At 35.4% G+C, this 13,123-nt stretch overlaps 1 protein-coding gene across 4 annotated transcripts in view; it reads left to right on the top strand.

Moving 5' to 3' along the window:
• EIF5B (eukaryotic translation initiation factor 5B) overlaps positions 1-13,123 on the top strand; it is a 78,902-nt gene that overhangs the window by 26,107 nt on the left and 39,672 nt on the right. For all 4 annotated transcript variants that reach the window (XM_029937158.1, XM_029937157.1, XM_029937159.1 and 1 more), the window contains exons 2-6: positions 7,620-7,745; positions 7,846-7,930; positions 8,589-9,261; positions 11,130-11,347; positions 11,896-12,046. In XM_029937158.1, coding sequence (XP_029793018.1) covers positions 7,620-7,745; positions 7,846-7,930; positions 8,589-9,261; positions 11,130-11,347; positions 11,896-12,046 — 1,253 coding nt within the window. The remainder of the gene's footprint in view (positions 1-7,619; positions 7,746-7,845; positions 7,931-8,588; positions 9,262-11,129; positions 11,348-11,895; positions 12,047-13,123) is intronic.

Raw genomic sequence — 13,123 nt, 5'->3', positions numbered from 1 at the left:
TGTAACCTTTATTGGTTGGCTGAGTTTTCACTTAATAGTTTTGAGATTATCCATGTCAGTGTATGTAACATAGATTCTTTTATCTATGAGTAGTAGTGTAATGTGTGGATAGATGATAATTTGTTTATAAATTATCTGGTAGATGGATATCTGGTAGAAGCATATATTTCCAGCTTCTTGTGATTATGAATAAAGCTGCTATGAATATTTGAGTATAAGTCTTTGTGTGGACATATGTTTTCATTTCTCTTAGGTAAATACCTAGGAGTGGGATTGCTGGGTCATATGGTAAGTGTGTATGTTTAACTTTAAGAAACTGCCAAACTGTCTTTTCCAAAGTGGCTGTGCTATGCATTCCCTCTAGGGATGTGTTCCAGTTGCTCCACATCCTCTCTGAACTCTTAGTATTATCAGTCCTTAATTTTAGTCATCCTGATGTCTGTGTAGTGGCATCTCATTGTGGCTTTAATTTATATTTTCTTACATTTGTGATATTGACCATCTTGTTATATGTTTGTCATTCTTGAATCTCATTTGGTTAAGTGTTTATTCATATCATTCACCCATTTTAAAAATAACATTGTTTACTATTGGGTTGTAGGAGTTTTTAATATCACAAATTCTTCATCAGGTATATGTATTGCAGAGAAACTTTACTCAGTCTGCCTTGCCTTTTTATTTTAACAGTGTTTGGTTTTTCACATTAAATAAACTTTGAAGGTAATTATAGACATGCATTTGTGAGAAACAATACAGAGAGATCCTTGTACCTTTTACTCAGTTTCCCCACCATGGTAACATCTTGTAAAATTATTCTGTACCACTACTTGGATTTTGACATAGATACAATTCACTGACCATATTCAGATTTGCCCAGTTTCATTTGTGTTTTTTTTAGTACTGTACAGTAATATCACTTGTGTAGATTTGTGTATTCACTACCATAATCAGATAGAACATCACTGTAGAAATCCCTCATGTTGTTCATGTGTGACCATATTCATCTCCTTCTTGTGCACCTCCCCTTCCTTGCCCATCCCTAACCCCAGGTAACCTTGAATCGGCTCTACATTTGTAAAATTTTTCTTTTCAAAATTTTTTTAAATGGAATCATGTATGTATGTAACCTTTGGGGATTGGCTTCTTTCCAGTCAGCCTAATTCTCTTGTGATTCATCCACTGGTTGCATGTATTCATAGTTCTTTCATATTATTGCTTAATAGTACTCTACGGAATGGGGATGAACCACAGTTTAAGTATTCACCCATTAAGGACAGTTGGGTTGTTTCCACTTTTTGGCTATTGCAAATGAAGCCACATTTGTGTACAAGTTTCTGCATGAGTTAAATTTTTATTGCTCAGGGATAAGTGTGCAAGAATACAATTGCTGGGTCAAATGGTAAGTACATTTTTAGTCTTCCAAGAACATGACAGATTGTATTTCAAAATGGCTATACTAGTGTACATTTCCACCAGCAATGCATAAGTTATCCAGATCCTGTACATCGTCACCAACATTGGTTATTACTGTTTTTTTTTGTGTGTGTGGGGAGAGCATTCTAATTGGTGTGTAGTGATATTCCCAAATGCCTAATGATGTAGAATATTCTTTATCTGCCATATGTAAATGCTCCTCAGTGAAATGTCTTCTTATGCCATTGTCCATTTTCTAATTTAGGTTATTTGGATTTTTACTGTTGAGTTCTTAGAGTTATTTATATGCTTTAGATACTAGTCCCTTTCAGATGTGGTTGGCAGATACTCTCTCCCTCTCTGTGGCTTGTTTTTTCATTCCCTTCATAAGGTCTTTTGCATAGCCAAAGTTTTTTAATTCTGATGGAGTCCAATTTATTTTGGATTGTATTTTTAATTTCAGGAAGTCTTAAAACCTGCTTAGTGCTAGATTCCAAGAAATTTTTTTTCTTGTAAAAGTTAAACTTTTGTCTTTTACATTTAGGTCTATCATGTATCTTAAGTTCATTTTTGTATAAGTAATGAGATTGGAATTCATTTTTTATGTGAGTAGACATCCGTTTGCCCCGCATCATTTGTTGAAAAGGCTGTCTTTCCTCTCTTGAATTACTTTTTGCACCTTTGTCAAAAATCAGTTGGCCATACTTCTGTAGGGGCTAATTTGAGATCCCCTTTTCTGTTGATACCTGTGTCTATCCATCTGCCAGAACCACAGTCTTGGTTATTCTAGCTATATATTTAGCCTCAAAATCTGTTAAAGTCATTAAAAAAATTTCTTTTTATGTTTGTTTATTTTGAGAGGGAGCACATGCAAAAGCAGAGGTGGGAGGGGAGAGAGAATGAGAATTTCAAGCAAGCTGTCAACATAGAGCCGGGCATGAGGCTCGATCTCAGGAACTGTGAGATCATGACCTGAGCTAAAATCAAGAGTTGGACGCTTAACCTACTGGACCACCCACATGCCCCTAAAGTCGTTTTTTAAGTCTTTTTCTAGAATGTTTTAGTTATTCTAGTTTTGTTTTTTTGTTTTTTTTTTTTGGTTTTCCATATACATTTTAGAATAGTCTTGTGTATATTGGCTATGTTCCAAGTATCTTGCTGGGATTTTTTTATTGGAGTTGCTTAAAATTGAATGCCATTTTTGGGGAGAATTGACATCTTTACTAGTTCATGAAAATGGTACATTTCCATTTTATTAAGGTTGTCTTGAATTTCTTTCATCAGCATTTTGTGATTTTTAGCATACAAATTCTATACATGTTTTGTTAGATCTATGAAATTCTCTTCAAATCTCTATGTATATAGTTAACACAATTTCTATTAAAATCCTAGAACGCAAGATATGAGAGACTATTGAATACTGAAAATGAACCGAGGGTTGAAGGGGGAGGGGGAAGGGGAAGGGGAAGGGAGGTGGTGGTAATGGAGGAGGGCACTTGTGGGGAAGAGGAATGGGTGTTGTATCGAAACCAGTTTGACAATGAACTATTAAACAAAACAAACCAAAACAAAACAACAAAACAAAATTCTAGCAAGAGGAGCGCCTGGGGGCTCAGTCAGTTGAGCATCCGACTTTGGCTCAGGTCATGATCTCATGGTTTGTGGGTTTGAGCCCTGCATCGGGCTCTGTGCTGACAGCTAGTTCAGAGCCTGGAGCCTGCTTCAGATTCTGTACCTCCCTCTCTCTTTGACCCTCCCCTGCTCGCACTCTCTCTGTCTCTCAAAAGTGAAAAAGCATTAAAAAATTCTAGGAAGATATTTTTGGTAATGTATACAAGATTATTCTAAAATATATTTGAAAAGTCAAAGTTAAGAATAGATAAAACAATTTTCATAATGAATAATAAGGGGAAGGAATCATTCCACCTGATTTTAAAACTTATTATGTAGCTCCATTAACCATGACAATGTCAGTACCAGAAGGAAGGAAACCTAGGTCAGTAAAGCAGAATAGAGGACTCAGAAATAGTTCTCTACAAGTACAGCTGAGTGATTTTTGGTGAAGGTGTAAAAGCAGTTCAGTGTAAGATGGATAGTGTAAAATGTTGCTGGCGCAGTTTAGTACCCATAGGCGAAAAAATATTAAAATGGATCATAGATTTAAATACAAAACATGAAAGCACCCAACTTTTAGGAGATAATATAGGTTTTATTTTCAAAGACATAGGGCATGATGAAACATTCTTAGTCATGACACCAAAAGCATGATTCATAAAATCTTGATAAAGAGTACCTCATGAAAATTAAATTCTTTTTTGCTTTAGTAAAAACGCTTTAAATGGATGAAAAAGTGAGTTACAGATTGGAAGAAAATATGTATAAACCATATTTGACCAATGATTCATAGAGAACATAAAGAGTTCTCAAAACTCAAGATTGTCAGCTCAATTAGAAAATGGGGAAACGATATGCACAGACATTTCACAGAATAATACTATGAATGGCAAATAAACACATGGAAAAGTGTGTAATTACCCTAGCCTTTAAGAAAATGCAAATGAAAAAACTATTATGGGGGTGCCTAGGTGGCTCAGCCAGTGAGCATCTAACTTCGGCTCAGGTCATGATCTCACATATGTTGGAGTCCTCCATCAGGCTCTATGCTAACAGCTTATAGCCTAGAACCTGCTTCTGGTTCTGTTTCTCCCTCTCTCTCTCTCTCTCTGCCCCTCCCCTGCTCATGCTTTGTCTCTCAAAAATAAATACATGTTAAAAAAATAAAAACTACAGTGATATCACCACTTATTTGTCTTAAAGGGAAAGTAGCCATAATTTCAAATACTGGTATGGAAAAAATGGTTATCTCCATATATTTCTGGTGTAAATATTAAATGGTAAACCCACTTTAGAAAATAGCTTGGCTGTTTTTAAAAATCTACACATAACAGTATTTTTTTTAATGTTTATTTTTGAGACAGAGAGTGCCAGTGGGGTGGAGAGAGAGGGAGATACAGACTCTAAAACAGGCTCCAGGCTCTGAGCTGTCAGCACAGAACCTGATGCGGAGCTCGAACCTACAAACCTGAGCCAGAGTCGGGCGCTTAACTGACTGAGCCACCCAGGCACCCCTACACATAACAGTATTTTTAATAGCTTTAAGACTATTAAGTCATAACTTTTGTATTGTCTTGATGGAAGAATGTGGCTTGTGAAAATATGAGTTGAGTATAATAGGAAATTGTTTTTTATTTCTGTAAATGGTAGTAAGTTTAGAATAAAGGATTGAGGGCTGTCACAGAAAACAATAAGACTGTTAATAGCTTTATTAAAGGAAAAAGTGGCTTGCGGAATGATATACCTATGGAAAAATTATTTTTACAGATTCCTTAAAGGTTTTAAAGTTTTTATTTATCAGCATGACTGGATTTTAGATTTGACTCTTAAGTTTATTGAAATCTTAAAGTGGTCGTTCATAGTGGGTAGGTATAAGAGTAGCACCGAAAATGTAGATAAAGTTTAAAATTTCAGCATAGGGGCACCTGGGTGGCTTATTTGGTTAAGCGTCCATCTGACTATTATTGATTTAGGTTCTGGTCGTGATCTCACAGTTTGTGAGATTAAGCCCCACACTGGGCTCTTTCTCTCTCAAAGTAAATAAACTTTAAAAAACTAACTTTAAAATATCAGCTTAAATCACTGATATTATATGTGTGTTGTTTTCGTGGCATTGTAATATGGTTGACTCTTTAGGACCTTTTCCAGAGTCTGGGGCAGCAAGTTCAGTACATATTGAAGGAACACTTAAGAAATCATTGTGATTAAGACTTAAGTTTTGTTGTTTGTCTCTAATCTGTTTTGTAGTTATGTTTGAATTTTTCAAATTTCAGAAACTTAATTATTTCCCATTTTAAAGGAAGGCAGCATAATTTTGGTCTCAGATTTGGGCTTGAGTTCCTGGCATATTACTTTCTAGCCTTTTGTAAATTCTTTTTATCATCTTTAACTTTAACTTCATAGAGTTGTTGTGAGGAGTAAGTGATATACAGTATGTCTAGCAGTTGATCAGCACAATGCTTTGTTTGATATATGATAAGCACTCAAAAAATTGTCAATCTTTTATAACTAGCCCAGAAGAAGTCTTTCAAACTCAACAGCATACAAATGTAGACCTATATACTGTTAATTCTGGAAATGATTGCTAATGAGTGGTCTGGAAATATGTCCAGTCACAAGCTATTCTGATGAGATGAATATAGTGCAGGTGAGAGTTGGCAAATTTTTGGAGGTGAGGTGAACAAGCTCCAATCATTAACCATCTTCCCGTCTCATGCTGTTTTTAGAAGCTGCTGTGGTATGAAAAACAGTGGCAGAGATGCCTTTGGAGATTGCTGGTTCACGTTTGGCCAGGCTTCAGTTTCTGTTACTTAATGAGACCTAAGGGTGATTCTTGATTCTTTCCCTTGTATCCAGTACATCCAGTTGGTCACTTACGTGCTACTGATTGATCCCCTCAGTATTTGTATTCTGTCATCTTGCTTGCCACTGCTGCAAGTCATGTGTTTATCATTTCTCATTATAATTAACTATAAAAGCTCCTACCAACTGGTCTTCCTGCTTCCTAACTAGTTGGGATTCTGCCCTACTACTCATACCAAAGGTAGCTTTCTAAAATGCAAATTTGACTGTGTAAGCAGAGTTAAGAGCTCTGACCATAGAATCAGAACTTTCCGAATCAAATCCCATCTCTGCCTTGTGTGATCCTAGGTTAAATTCTCTGTACCTTGTTTTCTACATTTATTAAAAAGAATATTCAGTTCAAACCCACAGTAACCTGGAAAGAGCTGAAGATACACTGCCAAGCTCCCACCCTATTACTGGGTCCCTTGATCTTGGGTTGGGTCAGGAAATCCATAACTTATGAAAAGCATCTCAACTGGTTCAGGTACACTTTTATGAGTCTTCCTAAGATACCATGCACTTTGTACTCCTTGTGTCTGATATGCACACCTGCTTTGTCCAGCTAACTCTTGTTCCTCTTTCAGTACTTGGTTCCAGGTCTGTCCTCTACCAGGAAGGGTCTGACTTTCTGATAGTGGATTTTTTGCTTTAGGAAGTCATCTTTAGTGTTCAGTGTTCTCTAATCTTCCTCAAAAACACTAAAATGTAGGACCCAAGGGAATATATTTCAATTCTAGATAACGATTATAAAAGCATAAATTTCTTCACTTTGTGGCACTTGGCAAATTCCTGGTTTACTGATTTGCTATCTGTCTCTTCTAAGATCCTTGGGGATAAATTTTATATCATTGGTATCTTATAAATCTTAAAATTATATTAAAGTTATTAATCTTAAAATCTAAAATTTATTCTTTTAGGAAATATTCTTTACTGAAATGAAACATCTTAAGGTTTGTAAAGTGGGAGTCATGTTGCATCAAGTCTTTGTTTTCTTAATGTATCATTTATTTGTATTCATCTACCTTTCATATTTGTACATCTTCGACCTTGGTTTTCTGTAGTTTTTAACTGAAACTTAGTTCGGTTTATTTCAATATTTGTAGGTGAGGACATTGTGCAATAGAACCAGAAATGAAACCACGAATGTAAAGGATTGTGAGATTGGTTCTGGGTTTTTGGATGTTTTTTTGTGTTTTATTTAGTGAATCATTCCAAATTCATTTAGATTTGGATAAGTGGTTGTCTTACTCAAGGTGTTCAAACTTTGTGCATCTTAGTTTTCCTGTTGGTAAAGTGAGACACTGAATGGTCTTAAAAGTTTCTTCCAGCTTTAAAATTTTTGCTATTTCAAGTAAAAATTGAGTAGGTGTTCAGATATTTAGGCGTTGCTATTAATAAAGTAATAAGACTCATTTTATCTTTTAAGCTCTCTCCATTTTATAAACAACTCCTTTAGGCACACATAAAAACTTTGTTATCAAGAAAAGTTAATTTCTTTCTCTTGTTTAACTAGGTTTTCCTGGACCATCTCATTATAGTTCTTTCTGATTTGAGTGTATTATTGAAATAGATTCAGGGAGGCTGATAAGTAGATATAATTCAAGTGTTGTCGTGAAAGAACTTGCCAAATGATTTTTCTCAATGGGCTGCTAATGCATGAGAAAAGTCAAAATGATAAATTTCTCTGTTAATGTGGTAGATTATTTTGCTCTCGAGTAACATTTAGGTCGTCTTTGTTTTCATTTAAGTGCCAAGGATGACATTGATCTTGATGCCTTGGCTGCAGAAATAGAAGGAGCTGGTGCTGCCAAGGAACAGGAACCTCAAAAGTCAAAGGGGAAAAAGAAAAAGGAGAAAAAAAGGCAAGACTTTGAGTAAGTATATTTTAAACATATTTGATTTTTATTAGTTTTGGTATTAGACTCACTTATTAAACTAATTTGGTGCCTCAAAATATATTTTAATTCTTTCTAGTGAAGATGATATCCTGAAAGAACTGGAAGAATTGTCTTGGGAAGCACAAGGCATCAAAACTGACAGAGAAAGTGCTGCAGTAAAGGTGAAAGACCATTGTTACCTATTCTGCATTCCTAGTGCCAGTTTTAGGGAGCTGCCTTTGGAAGCTTTTGAGCAGTATGAATATTTTAGTTAAAAGTTTCTATAGATTCTGATGCCAAAGGAGGAAAACAATTTTTAGTAAAGAAGTATGTTGTAAATCCTATCACAAATATAAAGACATTATTTGGGAATTGAAAGGTATTTTGTGGTATGTCCCTTGTTCATAAAATTGGTACATTTGGAGAGAAAATGTTTCTGATCTCTGTCTTCAGTGTTGTGTGTTTTTTCTTTATCATTCTTTGAATTTGGATAACCTCAAAGTATTTGGAAAGTGATAGACATTTTTTTCCATTCACTTTCCTTGTAGGCTTTCTGTGCCATTTGAAGAAGGTAGTAAATGTGAACTGATGATTAGTACTTGCCTCAGAGCACCTGGATTCTGAAATTTACAGTGAATGTGAAATGTGCCTGAGGCCTAGGCTAGAGGCTAGCTTCTGGTACTTAGTTGAATTTTATATTCTTGAAAAAAATGACCTTATTTTGAAGTTATTTTGAGAATTTTTTCTACGTATACTTAATAAAGTACATGATTGAGGAATCAGTTATTTTAAAACATAAAATATAACTGTTAAGTATTTTTAACAATGGAATTTTTTTAGCCAACAGAAAATAATGAAGAAGAACCCACCTCAAAACAAGATAAAAAAAAGAAAGGACAGAAGGGCAAAAAACAAAGTTTTGATGATAATGATAGTGAGGAATGGGAAGATAAAGATTCGAAATCAAAAAAGTCTGCAAAGCCAAAAGTGGAAATGTACTCTGGGAGTGACGATGATGATGGCGATTTTAATAAGCTTTCTAAAAAAGCTAAAGGGAAAGCTCAGAAATCAAATAAAAAAGGGGATGGCTCAGAAGATGAAGAAGGTAACACTAAGCGAATTAAAGAGCGTTCCAGAGTAAATTCTTCAGGTGAAAGTGGTGATGAATCGGATGAATTTTTGCAATCTAGAAAAGGACAGAAAAAGAATCAAAAAAATAAGCCAGGTCCTAATGTGGAGAGTGGGAATGAAGATGACGACTCCTCCTTCAAAATTAAGACAGTGGCCCAAAAGAAGGCAGAAAAGAAAGAACGGGAAAGAAAAAAGCGAGATGAAGAAAAAGCAAAACTGCGTAAGCTGAAAGAAAAAGAAGAGCTAGAGACTGGGAAAAAGGATCAGAGTAAACAGTCTCAAAAGAAATCTGAAGAAGAAGCTATAAAATCCAAAGTGACCCTTGATGTTGGAATGGTCCCTGCTTCTGAAGAGAAAGGAGAGACTGCCATGGCTGCTGAAGGTTGGTAAGATTATCAGAGAGAGGGCTGTAGGCCTGGATTCACAGTCTGAGTTTTGCCCCCAAAGTCATTTTTTTTTTTAAGTTTGTTTATTTTGAGAGAGAGATTGTGTGTGCACTCACCTGCGCACAAGCAGGGGAGAAGCAGAAGAGAGAGAGAATCCCAAGCAGGCTTTGTGCTATAAACGTGGAGCCCAACGCAGGGCTTGATCTCACTAATTGTGAGATGATGACCTAAGCCAAATGAAAATCAAGAGTTGGACACCTCATCAACTGAGCCATCCAGGTGCCCTAGGCATTTTGGTTTTTGTCCTTGGTTATAAAGGGACTTAAGTTTTTAGAAGCCTTTAAAATTTTTTAAAAATGTTTATTGATTTTTGTGACAGAGACATAGCGTGAGCAGGGGAGGGGCAGTGAGGGAGGGAGACACAGAATCTGAAGCAGGTCCCAGGCTCTGAGCTGTCAGCACAGAGCCTGACGCTGGGCTCGAACCCACGAACCATGAGATCATGATCTGAGCCAAAGTTGAACACTTAACCGACTGAACCACCCAGGTTAGAAGAAGCCTTTTAAAAATTACATCTAGGGACACATGTGTGGCTCTTTGGTTAAGCATACACCTATTGGTCATGAGGTCAAGCCCCATGTTGGTCTCCAAGCTGGGCATGAAGCCTACTTAAATAAATAAGTACTTTTGATTTTCATTGTTATACATTTATGTGTGTGTGTGTATGTATAGTATAAAATATCTAAAATGGTTTGTGTACAGACTAAGATTTTTATAGAATTTCACTGCAAAAAAGTTTTTCCTGCTGATACTAGAAGGTCCATAATGATAAATTTATTCCTTTTGATACCTCAGTGTCAGACAATAATGGAATTCTTTCCTGTTTTTTAAAAAACCAATTCAATCTATGAAATAGAAAAGCAAAAACATGCTAAAATTAGTTAACATTTTTAAAACAACAGTGAGCCAAGGTTTTTTTTTTTTTTTTTGCCAGAACCAATTAACGAAAAATAAGCTTTCTAGCTAGAATTCTTCTTTTTCAGAAGGAGAATAAAGATCAAATGATTCATACAGCTTTTTTTCCATACAGCTTTCTTTTTTTAAGGTTAGAAAGCTTTTAATGGAAAAATTGACATATCTTTTTTAGCCAAATTTGTATTATCTGGACATCTTTGAAGAGTAATACCACAAAAGTAGCTTCATAAACTTTTAATTCTTTAGCATAATGCTGTCGAGTTCTTGGAATATACTTACCTATGGTTTTATGTTTTATTTTCCTAATATCTCCTTAAGGTAAACATCATTCCTATCGCCCTCTTCTTTAAAGAAAATTTTGTTTTATGTTTTTATTTTATTTTGGGGTGAGAGAGAGGGAGACACAGAATCTGAGGCAGGCTCCAGGCTCTGAGCTGTCAGCACGGAGCCTGAGGTCGGGCTTGAACCCATGAACTATGAGATCATGACCTGAGCTGAAGTCAGATGCTTAACCAACTGAGCCATCCAGGTGCTACGAAACTAACTACTAAATTTAGGCAGGAATTCAGATACCTTGGATTAAGTGATACATTAGATACAGTGTATCTTCTTCCTGCTTGGGATCCTCCTGTCTTCTTGGATCCTCCAGGACAATTTAGAGCAACGCTAGCATTGTATGTAGACTTCTAAGAAGGCCAACCTGGTTGTTTGGCCCTGTTTTGTACCTCATGGTATGGCTAGAGACCCTACCTTGCCGCTGCTGCTCAGTATGGTCTTTGAATTCTGGGTATTGCTTATCACCGCTTTAGGAAACAATGTTTTAAAAAACACTTTGCCTCTGTTTTTTTTTGTTTGTTTGTTTTGTTTTTTGTTTGTTTGTTTTTGCTAGATGACAATGATGGAGACAAAAAGAAAAAAGAGAAGAAGAAAAAGAAAGGAGAAAAGGAAGAAAAAGAGAAGGAGAAGAAAAAAGGACCTAGCAAAGCCACAGTTAAAGCTATGCAAGAAGCTCTGGCTAAGCTTAAAGAAGAAGAAGAACGACAGAAGAGAGAAGAGGAGGAACGCATAAAACGACTTGAAGAGTTAGAAGCTAAACGTAAAGAAGAGGTATGTTTTCATGAAGTTGTTTTTAATTTAAAAGTCTCTGCTCTGTAAGGTATCGTTAACCTTATCTTAAAAATGTCTTAGTTGTATGGTAATCAATTACATTATTATTCTGATGTAAACAATAAGATGAAGCAGGATAGAAAATTCTTCAGATGCAGAAGTTGGGTATATATCCTTGCCAGTACTTAGTCTACTGATGTTAATTCATAATTATTATGTGCAACCGTTAAATTAGTTTCATTTGTGTCATCTGGGTGTCTCAGTTAAGCCTCTGACTCTTGATACCAGCTCAGGTCATTATCTCACGGTTTGTGGGTTTGAGCCCTGAATTGGGATTCTCTCTCTTCCTCTTTCTCTCTCCCCCTTCGTTTTAGTGCTCTCTCTCTCAAAAATAATTAAGTAAACATTTAAAAAATATATTTTTCATTTGGATATTCATAATGCAATATTTTGTATGCATTTCAAGAGCTTTGTTTGAATTTGTGTTCTTTACATTTAAATTTTATACTTAAGTCAATAGTTTTTGTCTGATACGTACTCTTTTGCAGGAAAGACTAGAACAAGAAAAGAGAGAAAGGAAAAAGCAAAAAGAAAAAGAAAGAAAAGAACGCTTGAAAAAAGAAGGGAAACTTTTAACTAAATCCCAGAGAGAAGCCAGAGCCAGAGCTGAAGCTACCCTTAAACTTCTACAAGCTCAGGGTAAGTAGTATTTTTAATTAACTGAACAGTCTAGATGCCTCTGTCATGCAGTTATATGTTTGTAATGTTCAAAAGAAGAGTAGAATTAAGTCAGAGAATTCTGTGAAAATGCTGTGGAAGAAGTCAAATAAAAATATAAAGAATAGGGACACATGGTTAGCTCATTAGGTAGTACTTGTATCTCTTGGTTTCAGGGGCATGAGTTCAAGCCCCATGTTGGGCATAGAGCTTACTTAAAAAAAAAAAAAACATCTAAAGAATAGGTTAAGATAATTACATTATTTAGGGAGGTGACTTCTATATGATGATGAAGATTTATATGTAAATGATAAAATGTCTATAAAGTTTTTTTGTCCCCCACAACAAAGAGAATACAGTAAAATGAATCACCAGTTATCTGTCACTCAGTTTCAATAATTGTCAGTATTTATGGTTCTTGTTTATCTCTCTCCACTGACTTTTTTTCTGGAGCATTTTAAAGTGAAATTAAAACACCATATTATTTTACTCCAATTTTACTTTAATATGTATCTCTAACAAGTAAGGTTTTTTTTTTTTTAACATTAAGTAAAGTTTGTATTACGTATAACAAAATTAATTTCTTGATAACCTCTGGTTTACTGTGTATAGTTTTCCCCTTGTCTCCACAGTATTTTTTATAATTTATTTGTTTAAATCAGGATCCGGATTAGATCCACACATTGCCTTTGATTGATGATTCCTCACTGATACTGTTATCCATCCTTGGTTTTGGTATGCCATTTATTAGTTGTAGATACTGGGTTATTCTTTAGAATTTTTCATTTCTGTATTTGTCTAGTTGCATTTTCCTGGTCTTGGCTAATATACTTCGCTGTTAAAATTTCTTGAATCTAGCAGCTTGGCTCTTCCAAGTGGTGCTATGTAGTTTCTGTTGCCCTGTGTCAGGAGGCCTATGATCTGGTTGTCTCACTTCTAGTGATGCCAAGATTATTGGGATTATTGGGGTTAGGTATTACCGAGTGATTATTGGCGTTAGGTATAGGCAGTTTTGTTCATTAATACAAGTAATCCAGTGATTTTTCACCTAATAATTTA

The sequence above is a fragment of the Suricata suricatta genome, chromosome 4, assembly GCF_006229205.1.
Source record: "Suricata suricatta isolate VVHF042 chromosome 4, meerkat_22Aug2017_6uvM2_HiC, whole genome shotgun sequence".
Lineage (NCBI taxonomy): Eukaryota > Metazoa > Chordata > Mammalia > Carnivora > Herpestidae > Suricata > Suricata suricatta.
Note: the sequence above shows the minus strand (reverse complement) of the source record. Positions and strands in the feature narration are given on the sequence as shown.